The sequence below is a fragment of the Nannospalax galili genome, unplaced genomic scaffold, assembly GCF_000622305.1.
Source record: "Nannospalax galili isolate Female #2095 unplaced genomic scaffold, S.galili_v1.0 scaffold475, whole genome shotgun sequence".
In the NCBI taxonomy this organism is placed as follows: domain Eukaryota; kingdom Metazoa; phylum Chordata; class Mammalia; order Rodentia; family Spalacidae; genus Nannospalax; species Nannospalax galili.
The window spans coordinates 2736720-2754223 of record NW_008339435.1 but is presented as its reverse complement, the minus strand read 5'-3'; the positions used below and the strand labels follow the sequence as shown (position 1 = coordinate 2754223).

At 41.6% G+C, this 17504-nt stretch overlaps 2 protein-coding genes across 3 annotated transcripts in view; one reads left to right on the top strand and one right to left on the bottom strand.

Annotated features, from left to right (window-relative positions):
- Nucleotides 1-4124, bottom strand: part of Dclre1b (DNA cross-link repair 1B) — a 9110-nt gene extending 4986 nt beyond the window's left edge. The window contains exons 1-3 of one of the 2 annotated variants that reach the window (XM_008833992.3): nucleotides 3482-4122; nucleotides 2345-2510; nucleotides 1602-1784 (exon numbers count right to left, since the gene is read on the bottom strand). In XM_008833992.3, coding sequence (XP_008832214.1) covers nucleotides 1602-1784; nucleotides 2345-2510; nucleotides 3482-3670 — 538 coding nt within the window. In that variant the 5' untranslated portion in view covers nucleotides 3671-4122. Of the gene's footprint in view, nucleotides 1-1601; nucleotides 1785-2344; nucleotides 2511-3481 lie in introns of both variants that reach the window. The other variant, XM_017798423.2, reaches the window with a different exon arrangement.
- Nucleotides 4125-4191: 67 nt separating this feature from the next.
- Nucleotides 4192-15294, top strand: Ap4b1 (adaptor related protein complex 4 subunit beta 1). The gene is made up of 10 exons (XM_008833986.3): nucleotides 4192-4661; nucleotides 6309-6533; nucleotides 6948-7078; nucleotides 8006-8153; nucleotides 9134-9630; nucleotides 11628-11711; nucleotides 12423-12526; nucleotides 13756-13963; nucleotides 14174-14455; nucleotides 14866-15294. The coding sequence occupies exons 1-10, from the start codon at nucleotides 4549-4551 to the stop codon at nucleotides 15288-15290; spliced, it is 2217 nt and encodes a 738-aa protein (XP_008832208.1). The 5' UTR covers nucleotides 4192-4548; the 3' UTR covers nucleotides 15291-15294.
- The last annotated feature ends 2210 nt before the right edge of the window (nucleotides 15295-17504 follow it).

Here is a 17504-nt window from a genome sequence, read left to right as displayed (position 1 = left end):
CCTGGAAGGTATATAATTTTTTCCAATATTTTTGTTTAAGGTCAGTTTGAAACTCCTTTCAGAGTTAGGACACAGCCTTTAAAAATACTCATTTTCCCTCTTTGGGACTTATCATTTTACTTTATTTTATTTTTTAAATATTTTATTATTTTTATTTTATGTGTATGTGTGTATTGCTTGCATGTATGGAAGTACACCCATGTCATGCAATGCCCCTGGAGGTCAGAAGAGGGTGTTGGATCCCTTAGAACTGGAGTTATGGACAGTTGTTAGCTGCCATGTGGGTGCTGGGATCTGAACCCAGGTCTTCTGCAAGAACATTCAGTGTTCTTAACTGCTGAGCCATCTCTCCAGACCCCAAGAGGACTTAAAACCATTTTAAAAACAAGAAAATAGTTATTAGAATGAAATTTGTTACATTAAAAAATATTTTTTATTTTATGTGTATAAGTGCTTTGTCTACAAGTACATAAGTACACCACGTGAGTGCGATGCCCACATATACCAGAAGAGGAACTCGGATACCCCGGAACTGGAATTAAGAGACAGTTGTTAGTGAAGTGAACCTAGGTTCTCTGGAAGAGCAGTAAGTACTCTTAACCACTGAGCCCAAAATCTGTTATACTTTTTTAAAACAAAAACTGATTTTCATAAACTGTCTCTCAAAAAGCAGCTCAAAAGAGTCCCCCAAAATATTTTGTACCACAATGGAATCACTAGAACATCAAACAGCTGTTTTCTCAATGTGTTTTAAGGCACAGCAATCTTATAAATTCTGATAAATTTCATTCGTTCACTTAAATATTTGTTGAATGTCTTTTTATCAGGCATTATGTAGACACGTGGGATATACTTATAATAAAACAAAGAGCCTTGTCATGGTGGAGCCTAGGTTCTAGCAAGGGAAGATGAAAGGAATATAATGTGAATTATGGAATATATATTACAAGAAGATTAAGGGTAATACTGTTCCTCTTCCACTTAAAACCATCCAACAGCTCTTAAATTTAGAACAAAGTTCAAAATGCTTCCCATTACTCCAGCCTCTTTGTCTACTATGTATCTGCCACACTGCGTGCTGCTTCTCTGTTTAACAAACATACAAAGCTTCGTAACATTTCTATCCATGTTCTTAATGAGTTTAGTTTAAATTTATGTGTGTGTACATATCAGGGATAAATAATAAACAACAGCATATTTAAACGTGTACAAAGTATAATGGGAGGTGGTGGTGTACTATAAAAAAAATTAAAATTGGAGCTGAGGATGTAGCTCAAATGATAGAGTACTTGCCTAACACGCTGGGTTCAATCCCAGCACCATATAAATTGGTTGTGGTGGCACATGCCTGTAATCTTAGTGCTAAAACTAAAAACAAGCTCAAAATTAAAAAAAAAATTTTTAAACAGGGCTCAGTGGTATAGTGCTTGACTAACATGTGGGAGACCCTAGGTTCAATGCCAGTAGTGTTCAACTTTAAATCAGGTTACCAGGGTAGGTTTCACAGGGTAGGTAAGACCTGCACAAAGATGGGAAAACTGTGAGAACGTCTCAGAACTGAGATTCACCAACAATAGGAGAAGAAAAAGAGAAAAACTCACCAATCTTTACGTTATGTTGTGGGTATTTTCGAATGAGCTGGACAATTTGGTGGGTAGCTTCTTGTCGGGAAGGAAGAACCAGGGCTGGGTTGCAATTGGTATTATCAAGGTATAAAGTATGGATCTGCTTCCCCAGTGTCAGGGCTGGCTCCTTCAGCATGGATGGTGTATACCGAAAATCACCTGGAAGAAAATATATGGAGCGGGGGGCAAGGGACACACACAAAATAAATAAATAAAAGACAAAGCTGTTCCACTTCTGACAACAGATAGGCATTTGCTTACTGGGTCTACAGAAAACTATGAGTGCCAGCATAGAACTGTGCAGTATAGCTTTCTTGTGCAAATGTCTCTATCCTGCTCCTGTTTTTAATAAATATTTTATTTTTATGTGTATGAATGTTTTGCCTGTATGTATATAAGTGTACCACATGTACACCATACCTGTGGAGGCCAGAAGAGGGCATTGGATCCTCTGGAACTGTAGTTAAAAATAGTTGTTAGCTGGCATATAGGTACTGAGAACTGAATTCAGGTCCTCTAGAAGAGCCATCTCTCTAGCCCCCTGCTTCTGATTTTTAACCTTCATATTCTTCATAAGGTTTGGACTGTCAGAGCATGGGAAATCAGTTGAAAAGAGTCTCTGGGCCTATATGAGATGAAGCTAGAAGGTCTTTGTATTTCTGAGTTAAGAAAAGTATTATCTCAGCAGGAAAATGATAGGGACCCTTTGGGAGGCTCACCTGTGTAGAGAATTGTTCCAAAGTATCCTTCAAAGAGAAACATGACAGAACCAGGACAGTGATTGGCATCTATGAGGGTTACTGTCATGGTCTCTTGCCCAATTTCATCTAGAGGCAATACATGGCTCTCACCAACTTCCAGGGCTCGGATCCACTGCTTAGACACCTGAAGAAAAAACTGGTCATTCTAGTAATCACAGACTTCCCCCATCCACCCCTAGACCAGGGAGTATTTCTTACAGGCATCAAGGAAAGCTGACCAACCTTGGAGTGGAAGTTATTACAAGGATTGCCAACAATCTGTTCTTGTTTTGGCTCCCACCCTTTGTAAGATTAAATTCAGAATCTGAAAACAGTCTAACCAGTAATTCTCATACTTTCTCATGATAATAATCCCAGTTGGGGTGGGAGACAACTGTTAGAAAAAAATTCCAGTCAGGGAGGCTGGAGAGATGGCTCAGCAGTTAAGAGCATTGGCTACTCTTGCAGAGGACCCAGGTTCGTTCCCAGCACCCCATAGCAGATACAGGTTCGATTCCCAGCACCCCATATACCCACCTGTAATTGCAGTCCCAGGGGATCCAACACCCTCCTCTGACATCCGCAGACATTACCCCACACGGGTGCACTTACATACACGCAAGTTAAACACTTATACACAAACTAAACAAAAATAAGACAAAAAATTTTTAAAGAAAGAAATTCCAGTTAGATCATCAGGACTCAAACCAGCCATATCTACTCAAGCAGACAGGATGAGCAGAGCCTACAGAATCAGCATGTTTATCTACCACATCAGATGGATCACTGAAGGCAGGCGGTTGGGGATCCAACCTAGGGTAATTGCACATGCTAAGCAGGTGCTTTACCACTGAACCACATCCTCAGTCATATGAATTAAGGCAAGATTGGCAAACATTGGTCTTTGAAAAAGTAGGAATTCCCTTGGGTAATCCTAACAGCTAAAACATTGCCAGTGGGTCAACTGGAAGCCAGAGTTTTATTCTGTACTCGGTTCTCGTTATTTGTGAAAATCTGTCCTTATGGCCTCCACTCTGGATCCCAGAGCAGTGACAGATCGGAAGTTCCCACTCAGATTCCTGGACTAGGTATCAGAGGCTCACTCCAGCCCCATACCTGTAGGTGACGGTGCAGGAGGTGGGCCGTGATTGGGGAGCAGTAGAGGGGCTGTGTCCATGTGCTAGACAGGCCCACCGTGTGATCCGAATGCATGTGAGACAGGAAGAAGAGCCGCGCGGTACCAGCTCGGCGCAGGCTCCAAAAGTCCACAGCAATGGGCGTATGGGGGATCAGGACCCCGTTCATGGTGGGGTGGATGGCGAGTCACCGGTGAGGTCGTGGTGGGGCCAGCGCTCCTATAGGAGGGTTCCAGAACGGCGCCCCAAACATGCAGGCGCAAGAACAAGGCCAGAAGCCCTAAGGGGAAACCATCCCCAAAAGAAAGTAATTAGAGTGAGCACAAAGACGCAGGTGGCAGCGCCCGGAACAGTGGGCTTGTGTCCCTCATCGCGGAAGAAGCTATGAAAGCGTCATTCCCGGCCGCGCGCGGGAGCCAGGGCCCAGGCCGAGGCTGCACTCAAAGCGCGCGCTGCGGGCATAGACAGACCCAGGCAGCCGATTTCCGATGGTCCGTCGCAGCTCCACCACTGCGAACCGTGCGCCTGCGCCCGGAGGTGAGAGGTTGAGGGGTTGGGGGGGTTGGCGGGGCGCCCTAAGGTCGGGTCCGGGCAGCATTCGGCGTTTGGCCGGACCGAAGCAGTTGCTGCGAGTCTCAGGACGAGGGGCGGGACTTCCGCAGGAAGCTGGATGGGGCCTCCGTGTGGTGGCTACGGAGGCTAGAACTGGAAGGGATGAGTCTGCGATAGGTCTGGGTTCTTTCGGTAGTGGCGTTGGAAGTCACGCGTGGGGCTTTAGAGGTAGCTGGGGACGATTGCCGAGCGGAGAGAACGGCTTGCGGGTCTAAGGTCTCTGAGGTCCGCGTGCCGAGGCCTAGCTCGGGGCTCGCTGGTGAGCGCCGGTGGAAGTGTGCGTGTTGGAGTGAACAGTCTCTTGGAAGGCAGAGGTGACATCGCCTTCAGTTTTTCACTGACCCACGTTTCCTCTACTCGGGCTCCCACACCAGGACTGTAAGGAGTCCACGAGTTACCTAAGGGTTTGTGGGAACTGCCCCCCTGTTCACGGAGATGCCGTACCTTGGCTCTGAGGATGCGGTGAAGGAACTGAAGAAGGCCCTGTGTAACCCTCATATTCAAGCTGATAGGCTGCGCTACCGGAATGTCATCCAACGAGTAATTAGGTATACCCAACTGCCTTCCCACTTCCCCCACCCGACCTTTAATCCCTAATCTGGGCTCTCTATCCCCAGCCTCTCTGAGAAAGTAAATGAACTTTCATACACGGCAGTTAATATCATTTGGGAGTGTCATCTAGGTCTCCCTTGTGAAATACCTTGCCCAGCTGAGAAGTTTCCTTCATCTCACAGGCTTCTATAATTACGGTGCTGTAATTTATCTAGTACAGTTCTCCATGTCTAAGTTCAGATCCATTTGTTCTACTACTTGCTTGGCATTTCTGCCTGGATAGTTCAACAAAGACATGTCCAAAATAGTACCAACATTCTTTGCTCCTCAAACCTGCTGTTCTGATTTATATTTGTTTTGAATGTTATCAGCCAGCCTGCTAACCCACCAGCCAGCCTACTAAGCATGCTAGTCAACCTTGATGACACCAGACATCACCCTCAGATGGTCTGGAAAATTATAACCTCTGTTATCTGGACTCTTGCGTGTACTCAGGCCTTCATCAACAAAGCAAATTGCTGTAGCTTATTAATAAGTCTCCCTGCTTCTTTCAGTTAGGATTTTTCCATTATGCACATTTGAAAACATAACTCTTGCTCACAGCTGTGCTCACGAGTGTCAGTATACACAGAGTCCCTTGGGATGCTTTTTGAAAAAGACTTTTAAAAAAATGTGGTCAAGGGATTGATTCTGATTTCATTAAGGTGGGATAGAACCCAGGAATCTGTATTTTTAACAAACATCTTAGCTGCTTACAGTAGTTTGGTTCCACAGTATGAGAAACAGTGATCTAGGGAATGAACCTTTCCTATGTGGCCAAGAAACAAAAAGAATGTTCATTTCTCCTTCATGCCGTGTAGCATATATCATTATCTCTGTACCATGTTTTCTAGTGAGCTGATCATTCAACTAAAGTATTATTTCTGTTAAGAAATATTTACTAGGCCAGGTGTGGTGGTGCACGCCTTTAGTCCCAGCATTCAGGAGGCAGAGGCAGGTGGATCTCTGTGAATTCAAGGCCGGCCTAGTCTACATAGTGAGTTCCAGGACAGCTGGGGCTACAGGGAGACCCTGTCTCAAAAAAGACAAAAAAAAAAAAAAAAAAAATTTACTGACAGTGGATCTCTGGATCTCCTTGGTCTGTATTTTGTACATTTAAGTTCTTATCTGTATTTATTTAATTTTTGAGATAGGGTCTCCATGTAGCCCCAGCTGGCCTAGATCTCACTGTATAGACCAGGCTGGCCCCAATCTCATAGAGATCTGTCTGCCTCTGCTTCCTAAGTGCTGGGCTTAAAGGCATTGCACCACCACACCTGGTTCTTATATTGTTTTAATTAGTGATATTCTTATCTGGCTCCTTAATTGATCTTGAGTTCTTAAATGTCAGTACATCTTCTTAAAGGTTATTTCTGCATATCATATCTCTGGAATGTAAAAGTTGAATTTCATTGGAAGGTACTAGGGAGTCAACAGCAGTTGCAGACCCATGATATGAAGTGTTATGTGCTATAATAGACAGGGTACACCCAAAGTATAAATGATTAAAGTTTAGTAGGATAACCAGAACATAAATAAGTAAAGCTCCTCCTGTAGGTTGGAAAATACATTATTTTTCTTCCTGCTTTGTTTGTTCATTTCAGGCACATGACTCAGGGTTTGGATATGTCTAGTGTTTTCATGGAAATGGTGAAGGCCAGCGCCACTGTAGATATTGTGCAGAAAAAGTTGGTTTATCTGTATATGTGCACATATGCACCTTTGAAACCAGATCTGGCACTCCTGGCTATCAACACACTATGCAAAGACTGCTCAGACCCCAACCCAATGGTGAGAGGACTAGCACTACGGAGCATGTGTAGCCTCAGGTGAGCACTTTTCTTCCCTGCCCAGTCCTCAGTGGTGGGTGAATTCAGAAGGCTGTGGAGCCTTAGCTTTTCAGTCATCTTTTTTTTGACTTGCTAAACTGTATCTCATAGTTTTTTTTAAAGGCAGTTTTTCTTTAGCTTGGTAAAATAGTCCTGAGTTTTAATTAAAGATGCTTAAGTCAGTTACTACTATAACAGTTTGTGCTGACTGTGCAGCATTATTCCAAATGAAAAGTCAAATTATAGCTTTTTCAATTTGGTAAAGGCTTTCTCCAGTTTGTTGTGATCTGACAGATTATACGTTCAAACGTAAATTATTAAATCACAGCTAAAGTAAACCTCTACTGAGTGAAGAAGGGCTTATGTGAAAACTAGTATTTCAGGATCTCCCTGACTTCAGGATGTGTTTCTTAGGATGCCTGGTGTACAGGAATATATCCAACAGCCTGTTCTTAATGGTCTTCGGGATAAGGCTTCATATGTCAGGAGAGTGGCAGTCCTTGGCTGTGCTAAGATGCATAATCTTCATGGAGACTCTGAAGTGGGTAAGCTCATTCACCATGCTCAGTTCTTATTTGACCCTCTATTATGTACATGGTTTTGGAAGAGATTATATTGATATATTTGGTAAAAAATAATAATGCGGCTCTACTACTTTGAGTATTTCTCTACGTAGGATGCAGGGCTTGGTATTTTCTAAGATTAGAGAAATTCTTTCTTTCTGTATGTCTTCTTTCTTTCTTTGAGGCAGGGTCTCCCTATACTGTAGCCCTGACTGACCTAGAACGCACAACATAGACCAGGCTGGCATCAAAGTCAGAGAGCTGTCTGCCTGCTTCCCAAGTGCTGGGATTAAAAGTGTGTGTGCTACACTTGGCCTTCAAGTAATACCCTTTGCTTTAAAGCAAAGCTACTTAAAACAGTCTGGAGGGCTCCTTTAATCCCAGCATTCCTGAAGCAGACAGATGTCTTGAGGTTCAGGTCAGTTAGGGTTACATAGTAAGATGCTGCCTCAAAGCAAAAACAAACAAACGAAGAACCTGAACAGTCTAGAGATTGCAAATCCCCACCCCCCACTTGTTTTTTGGTTTCATTTTGTCTGTTTTAGTTTTAACTCCTTTTTTTCAGTCTTTAAAAAGAAAATTCACAGCTGGGTGTGGTGGCTCATGCCTTTAATCCCAGCACTCTTGGGAGGCAGAGGTAGGCGGATCTCTGAGTTCAAGGCCAGCCTGGTTTACAAAGTGAGTTCTAGGACAGCTGGGAACTACAGGGAGACCCTGTCTCAAAAAGACCAAAAAAAAAAAAAAATTCACTTATTTTATATAGTCTCTCCCAGACCCAAACTGATGAATTTGTTATTGCCTTTGTCATTTTTGTAGTAGGGACAGTAGCTTTAACTGGCTGGAGCTGTTACTCTGGCTCTATTCCTATGACTCAAGCTTTTCTTTATCTGAAATCTTTATTTTTTATAGATGGTGCCCTGGTCAATGAGTTATACAGTCTGCTGCGTGACCAGGATCCAATTGTGGTTGTGAACTGCTTGAGGTCTCTAGAAGAAATTCTGAAACAGGAAGGAGGTGTTGTCATTAATAAGCCTATTGCCCACCATCTCTTAAATAGGTTTGAATGCTCTTTATATAAGATCTGAATCATGATGGGATCTTGCTACTATGTTAAATCAAAGAGAAGTCTTTTGTTTTACTTTATTATTGTGCATGATGTGTGTGTGTGTGTGTGTGTGTGTGTGTGTGTGTGTCTGTGTGTGTGTTGGGGGAATCCGTTCCATGGTGAAAGTGGGTCAGTGGACGACATGTGGAAGTTCTCTCCTTCCACCTTTATGTGGGTTCCAGGGATAGAACTGAAGTCATCAGGCTTGCACAGCAAGCACTTTTGCCCACTGAGCCCAGGAGAAATCTTAACTTTGGGTTTGCTACAATTATTAATTTCCTCACATTGGCTGAGAGAATTCTTTTATCTGAGTTAGCTTCTCTTGATCTGTAAAGATGGCAGAGTTATCTTGTGGGGATAGGTTCTTTCTGCTGTAGTCATTATGTCCTCCAAACTAAGCCATTTTAAAATTTTAAAATGTGGAAGATCTGGGGCTAGGAGTATCACAGTTCAGTGAAGTACTTCCTAGTATGTTTGAACTCCAAGTTCAATCACCAGTGCTAGGAAAAAAAATATTAGAGAATTTGGATCTAGTATATATTGATCATGCCTTTAGTATTAGACAAATATGCACCCGTATTATCAACTTGTCTTGGAATTTTTAAAAATTTATGTTCTTTTGTGTGTGTGTATGTGAGTACATGCATGTGCCATGGCACACATGTGGAAGTTGGAGGGCAGCTTTTGTGAATTGGTTCTTTCCACCCTGTGGGTTCTAGAAATTGAACTCAGATCGTCAGGCTTGGTGACAAATGCCTTTACCCACTGAGACAGCTCACCAGCCCTTGTCTTAGAATAAGAATGATTTGATGATGGCATAGCCTGTTTTAAAAACTCTCCCCTGGCTGTGAACAGCTGCCAGGTTCATGGCAGTTATATGGAGAATGGTCCATTTTGTTGTTAAAATGTGCTTTTGTTTTTGATTTGGACAGAATGTCAAAACTGGACCAGTGGGGCCAGGCTGAAGTATTGAACTTTCTGCTCCGCTACCAGCCCCGCAGTGAGGAGGAACTGTTTGATATTCTCAATCTGTTGGACAGTTATCTCAAGAGCAGTAGCACAGGTGTCGTAATGGGAGCCACCAAACTCTTTCTGATCTTGGCAAAAAAGTTTCCCCACGTACAAATTGATGTGCTCGTACGAATCAAGGGGCCCTTGCTAGCTGCCTGTTCTTCAGATAGCCGGGAACTCTCTTTTGCTGCCCTCTGTCAGGTGCGACAGATCTTGCATAGTTTGCCAGGTCACTTTAGCAATCACTACAAAAAGTTTTTTTGCTCTTACTCGGAGCCCCACTATATCAAGCTACAGAAGGTGGAGGTATTGTGTGAACTGGTGAACGATGAGAACGTGCAACAGGTGCTAGAAGAGCTCCGTGGCTACTGCACTGATGTGTCTGCTGATTTTGCCCAGGCTGCCATCTTTGCCATAGGTGAGCATCTTTCCCTTTTTTTTGTGATCCTAGGTCAGCCAGCTAAAGAGCTATAGTCAGAAAAACCAGTGGAGGACAGTAGAAAAATGAATCTTATTTCATAAATAAGTATCTTGTACTAAAGAATTGTGTTGATGATTACATATAAGGGGAAAGACATTTTTTTATATCAAGGCTGATGCTTCTCATGATAGAGAATAGATAACTCAAACTACAATACTTAACGTTTATACTGCCTTTATGTTAACGTCTACCCAAAATGTTTTCCTGTGTACCATCTTACAGTCTTGTAAGGTAGTCAGGAAAAGTGGATATTTTAAAGATGAAGAAACGTAGGGTCAAAAAAAGTTTACTAAATTGCCAAAAGATCATATAATTTCTGAACTGAAAGTAGAACCCAGATCTCCTGACTAAAATTCCTGTGCTTCTGTTATGGACTGTAGGGGCTAAGCATAGATCAACATAGAATAATTCTTGTATCTTATTTGTATTTTGGCACAGGGGCTGGTCTTTTTTTGAGACAGGGTCTCCCTGTAACCCGGCTGGCCTGGAACTCACTATGTAGACCAGGCTGGCCTCGAACTCAAAAAGATCTGTCTGCCTCTGCCTCCCGAGTGCTAGGATTAAAGGTGTGTGCCACCACGCCCAGCCTAATTCCTATATCTTATAAACTTTTTCATAGTATTCTATCTACTATTCCTACTGTTAAAAGAATAGAAAAAATATTTTTTTTAAAAAAAGAGAATAGTTGGCAAACTAAATTTTAGAGGCTAAAAAACTAAGTAGAGAAGGGTGAGAAACCCTCATATTTGAAATAAAATAAAATATTAGAGGCAGAGAAGAGTGAGCAAAGAAGACAGTAAAAGTTCTTGAAATTGAGAGATTGCTATCAGGTATCTCCAGCAGGAATATGCCTATTTAAGTGTGCTGTAACCAAAAGGGTGCCTCAGCCAGACATGGTGGTGTGTATCTGTAATCCCAGCACTTAAAAGGCTTCTGAAGCAGGAGAATCCCAAGGCCAGCCTGGGTGGCATAGCAAGACCTTGTCTCAAAGCAAAATTAAAAATTAAAAAAAAACAAAAACAAAAAAACCTGTCATCCCATAATACCTGTGCTTTTAACTTTGTTCTATGGGAAATTTTTTTCATGAGATTTCTATTAGTCAATTAAAAAAACTAGATTCATTTTAACCAAAATTCCCTTTACAGCAAACTAAGATTCTTATTTCATCAGGTAAGTAATGATTTTTTCTTTTTAAGGGATCTTTTTTTAAAAAAATATTTTATTATTTTTATCTTATGTATATGAGTGTATTGCCTGCATGTATGTAAGTGCACTCGTGTCATACAGTGCCCATGGAGGTCAGAAGAGGGCATCAGATCACCTGGAACTGGAGTTAACGTCAGGTTGTTAGCTGCCATGTAGGTGCTGGGAACCCAATCTGGGTCCTCTGCAAGAGCAGTCAGTGCTCTTAACTGCTAAGCCATCTCTCCAGCTTCTTCAGGTATCTTTGATCATTGTAGTAGTTAACTTTTCTTGATCCTTTGACCAAAATACCTGATAGGAAGCTACTTAACGAGGGACCAGTTGGCATATAGTTTGAGGAAATGAGTCCATTGTGACAAGGACGGCATGGTAAGAGTGTCAGGTAGCTGGTTACATTGCATGTTCATTCAGGAAGCAGAGAACATGCATCCTGGTGCTTTGCTGAATTTCTCATAGACATGCCCAGAGGTGTGTTTCCATGGTGATTGTAAATCCAGTCATGTTGACAGTGAAAATTAACCATCACTGTCATCTTTTTCTTTTTGTTGCTATTCTTTTTGAAACAGAGTGTTCTGTGTTGTCCAGACTAACCTCTAACTTTTGATTTTCTTGCCTCAACCTCTCAAGTGTTGGTATTACAGGTTTTCAACTCATCTCTGTCTTTGACTAACAGGAAGTGGTTTTAGAATGACATGCTAAAATTCAGTTTTCTTTACCGCTTCTTCCTCTAGGGAGCATTGCCAAGACTTATACAGATCAGTGTGTGCAGATTCTAACAGAGTTGCTGGGGCTTCGACAAGAACACATCACCACAGGTAATGCCTGCCTTCCTAGGATTTTTTTTTTTTTTTGCCAAGTACAAGCTAACAGTAATTAGTCAAGAAATATTTTATGTTGAGTGAATTTCAAATATACAGGCTTAAATGTTTCCTTATATCATCATTTGTTGCTGTCAGAAAAGCATAGGTTTATAGATGTAGTAGTATAGTCTTCTGGCCGTTAGGAGTTGACAAGGCTGCATCATAGATAATGAAGGTACTAGGAAGCTCTTACTTATCTTTTACCCCTCTTTTTGTTCCATGAAAGTGTACTTCATGCAGTTGCTTCCATGGCTGGGTATAGGGTGAGGCAAGTAAGGGTCCTAGAATGTAAAATTAGGAAGACATTCACTCTCAGGCATGTGTAAGTGCCAGTCCTGTATGTCTTCTTAAATTTTGCACCTTAGACACCTTGCTTGCACCACCACAGTGTACTGTATTCTGTCTCATTCAGCAGCAATACTACCCCACATTTGTCTACAGTGTTATATTTTACAAAGTACTTTTCTGTATATTAATTCATTTATCTTCATTGCAGTCTGTATGAGTAACATTCATGCAAGAAAGTATTGCCTATTTCTCAGTTAATAACCCCCAAAACCTGTTTTATAGAAATTTGCCAGAATCTAATCTGAATGCATGTTTCTACCTAAGATCTTTTCATGGAGGCTCTAATCTTGTGCTCTTGCATCCTGGGTTGTCTTGTAGTGGTGGTGCAGACTTTCCGAGACCTGGTTTGGTTATGTCCTCAGTGTACTGAAGCTGTGTGTCAGGCCCTGCCCGGCTGTGAGGAGAACATTCAAGACAGTGAGGTAGAATTTAGTTCTCCTTTATTTCTAGCCACACAGGGATGCTTAGGACTCTACCTTCTGAAATGGAATGTGTTTTTGTTTAGTGATGCTGAGGATCAAACTCATGTTAGGTAAATACTCTGCCACTGAGATATTCTCTAGCTTGAAATGGAGCCTCTTTATTCATTCTGTCCTGTATCAGTTTAGAAACAGGATTTTCTTCTCAGATTCTCTTTGGAATAGAAGTGACATTTAACTTATAAGAAGAGGACTTATCTATGGTTTGTATTACATATTCTTTTTTCTTTTTTCTTTTTTTTTTTTTTTGTCTTCTTTGAGACAGGGTCTCCTTGTAGTCCCAGCTGTCCTGGAACTCACTATGTAGATCAGGCTGGCCTCGAATTTACAAAGATCCACCTGCCTCTGCCTCCCAAGTGCTGGGATTAAAGGCGTGCGCCACCACGCCCGGCTTACACATTTCTTTTATACCATTGTTCCCTTGAATAATTATGAGTCTGAGAATTATTTGTAGAATTTTTACAGAAATTTGGACTACACCCAAAGTCTGCTGAATTAAATATCCAGGGGTGGTAGCTTTTTAGGAAGCTTTTTAGAAAGCTTCACAGAAGACTCTGGTGTATACTCTTAAGTTAATAACTACTTTCATTAAAAAAAAAAAAAATTCTCTCAGTAGTTTCCATTGAAACATTAAACCTCAGACTGGGCAAAAGGCCCCAAAGTTGAGAAAACCTTATTTATTGCTTAGTCAACATAGATTTACAAAACTTTGAGTTTCCTCTTATGCAGTATAGCCTTTATCTTTTTAAGCCCAACCCCTTTTTGAGTCTCACATATCCCAGGCTGTCCTCAAACTCACTGGATAGCCGAGGATGACCCTGAACTCCAGATCCTCCTGCCTCCACCACCTGAGTGGTGGAATTATAGGTGTGAGCCACCACACTACTATTTGTTTTATTTTGCTTTCTTTGTTTTTTATGATGCTGAACACCAAACCTAGGACCTTGTGCTTGGTAGGCCAGCATTCTACCAACTGTACTATAACCCCAATCCCATAAGCATTAGAATTTCATTCTTACAGAGAAGTAGTAGGGTAGAGGTAATACAGTGCAAGTTGATATAAAGAATATGGCTTGTCTGCTGGCACTAGGCCAAAGCAAAATCAGTGGTTGTCTACTATTTCCTCTGCACAGCCAGCTGTTAAGCACCTATTCTTATTCTCTCTTTTCCAGGGAAAGCAAGCACTTATTTGGTTACTTGGAGTTCATGGGGAAAAAATTCCCAATGCCCCTTATGTGTTGGAGGACTTTGTAGAAAATGTGAAGTCAGAGACATTTCCTGCTGTTAAGATGGAGCTACTGACTGCACTGATGCGACTTTTCCTCTCACGCCCTGCTGAGTGCCAGGACATGCTGGGACGTCTGTTATATTATTGCATAGGTAGGTTTTTTCAGGGGATAGCACTTGCCATGACTCATAGTAAAAGTTCTCACAGCTTTCATTGTTAAATCATGCCTGAGACCTAAGAAGAAAATGTCTATGCTTTCTAAAGTATCCTGCCTCCTTCATTTTTTCCTCCTCTTAACTGTTGGCAGAAGGTTAGGAGGAGAGTAAGGTGTTTATTTAACTCAGTCCATTGTTTTATCTCAGAGGAAGAAAAGGATATGGCTGTTCGGGATCGAGGTCTCTTCTATTATCGCCTCCTATTAGTCGGCATTGATGAAGTTAAGCAGATCCTGTGTAGTCCTAAATCTGACCCTTCTCTTAGACTTTTGGAGGATCAGGCAGAACGACCTGTGAATAGCTGGGCTTTAGACTTCAACACATTGGCGCCAGTGTATGGCAAAGCCCACTGGGCAGTTATCTCGAAATGCCAGAAGGCAGAACGTCATGACTCAGAGCTTCCTACCAATGCATCCTTTGCCATATCAGGTAAAAATAGTCTTTACCTTACATCTTGTCATGGTTAAACTTTGTCTTTTGTGGTGACTGGTGAAAAGTAAATATCATAAATAAATCTCAAACTGTTGCCTGAATTTGAAGCCTTTGTGAGCATGAAGGGAGTTCATCATTGGTTATTTAAGCCATTTTTCCAAAGATAGAAGTCACAGTATAAATGTGTTTTGTTTTGCTTTTGGTGTTTTTTTGGACAGCCAACATGGCTTTTAACTTCCTATGTACCCAAGGCTTGCTTTGAACCCCTCGTCCTCCTGCCTCTCCCTTCTAAGTGCTTGGGTTACAAGTATGCACCACCATGCTAGCAATACATTGTTTATTTTTGAAATGTAAAAGTAAAACGAAGATTAAGAGCATTTCTTACAAAAGCTTTCTGACTCTTTTAGGACACCTGGTTCCAGAAGAGAACAAAAAAGTACAAGAACCTCCTGAATCTGAAGCGCTCATGCTGGTCCCCAATCTCCAGCTTTCTGCTGAGTATTTTGAGAAAACTTGGCTTAGCCTCAAAGTTGCTCATCAGCAGGTGTTTCCTTGGCAAGGAGAAGTCCAGCCTGACACCCTCCAGATGGCTCTAAAAGTAGTGAACATTCAGACCATTGCAATGAGCAGGCCTGGGGCTCAGCCCTGGAAAGCCTACCTCAGTGCTCAGGATGATACTGGTTGTCAGTTCTTAACTGAATTGCTGTTGGAGCCTGAGAACTCAGAAATGCAGATCTCTGTGAAACAAAGTGAGGCAAGGACTGAAACACTACCTGGTTTTATTTCTGTATTAGAAACTGTCATTGGAACAATTGGAGACATAAAATCCTAACAGATTCTTGCTGCTTGTCCTGGAGAGGCACACAACTGTCAGAATTCCTTCATGTTTCTTACTAGAGCTACTTGTAAGTCCATGTGGTAGTCAACACAAAAAAAAAATGGGAACCCTGGGAAGCCTTACATTTTTGCCCCAAATAGTCCACTACCTTATTCCCTTTCTGCCTGTTGGTAATTGACCCCATTTTAAAGGGTAATGTTCTACAGTGATGTTGGTAAGGGGATGGGGATGGGGTGAGAACAGGATCAGGATTGTGTTATTTATTAAAGATGCTTGACATCTGCGGAAGCTCATAGGTTTCATCATTTTTAAGGGATCATTTTTTTTCTTCAGTAAATTGTTCTCAATATTTCCAGTCAGCTTTTTAGGTCAGGGTCCAAAATCCTTAATGTGGCATCTAAAGTACCTCTTCAGTGTCATGTCTCACCATTCCCAAAGCACCCTCTATTCTGGCAAAAATGGTTTAATTTTAAAAAAGAGGAAAGAAAAGAAGTCGCTTACTTTTCATCTTCTGAATGCACTCCCGCTTCTGGGCCTTGACATCTATTTCCTCACCCTCCTGTCTTAACACCTAGTCTTTTTCAGACAGAGCCACCCTGTAGCCCCAGCAGGCCTGGAACTAGCTATATAGACCAAGCTGGCCTGGTACTCACAGAGATCTGCCTGTTTTTGCCTCCTGAGTTCTGGGATTAAAGGTGTGCGCCACCACACCTGGCCGGTGTATCTTTTTTAGCTGTGAGTTCTTTCAGGAAGTTTTCTGTGACACACAGTACCTTCAAAGACAATGTTTATTCAAGCTGTCAAAAGCACCATGCAGTAGCTGAGGATGTAGCTTAGTTGGTAGACTGTTTGCCTAGCTTGCACAAAGCCTGGAATTCAGTCTACAGTAACATAGAACTTGTTGTAGTGATACATTCCTATAATCCCAGCACTTGGAGGTGAAAGCTGGTGGATCAGAAGTTGAAGGTCAGTCTCTGCTATAATAGGGAGTTTTAGGCTACCTTGAGATATGAGGTGCTGTCTTAAGAAAAGGAAAATAAGAGGGAGTGGGTCTGGTGAAATAGCTCAGCAGGTGGAAACAGAGTGCTTATCGCCAAGCTTGATTACCTGAATTGCATACCTAGGACCCACATGGTGAAAGGAGAGAACCAGTTCCTCTAAGTTGTCTTTTGTCTTCCACATGTGTACCCTGGCACATGCCTGCACACACATTAAATTAAAAAAAAAGTTTTTTAAGAGGCTGGGCAAGATGGTTCAGTGGGTAATTGCCAAGCCTGGCAACCTGAGTCAAATCCCTAGGACACATAATGGAAGAAGGAACAGACTCTCAGAAGTTGTCCTCTGACCTCCATTCATGTACCGTGGCACACAATTGACACCCCACCCTGCAAATAAATAATAAATGTAAAATTTTTTCAAGTTGCCATGTGTACATCTAACAATACTATTGCAGTTGCTTTCTTATCATTTGTTCTCGGTATTTGTGCTTAACCATATTTTATACAATGGTACCACTAATACAGATGCACCAGGACAATAGCAAAATATAAATAAGCCCAAACTATCCAGAAATGGAAAAATGAAAACACCAGTCAAAACTAGTTAGGTTGGGAACAGGTGTATACACAAATGTTTGGGGTTTAAGGGCTGACACATTAAGCCTGAGACTTGACTTGGCAGTCAGAATGAAGAGAAGCAGTTATCCAATTTTGTCAGCAGATTTTAATTTGTAAGAGAACTATACCTGTAGTTCTATATAGGTGGCACAAAGTTATATGCATAGTGTCTTATAGGAAGTTAGTAAAGAGTAATGTGGCAGAGTTTTCATCTGTGAAAATTAGAGAATATAACTAAACTCAGAGCTTAAGGCATTTCTTCAAGGATTTAAGGTAACAGTGTATTTCATGATCTAATTTAATTCAAGGACTTCTACCTAGACATAAGTTGCATGTCAGAACAGGTTATTTTTCACCCACGGCTTCTCTCAACTAGGTTCTTCACAGGAATGGATAGTAGAGAGTATCAAATTGTTTAGCAAGAAAGAGCCTAGGCTCTGTGAGTTGCTTATTAAAAGGCCTCACCCACTGAATAACTTCTAAGGGCAGTGAATATCTAATTTTCTTTTTGTCTCTAAAATACATGCCACATAATATTTCTTAATAAATATTTACTAAATGTATAACTAGTCATTAGCCTGATCCCATTCTT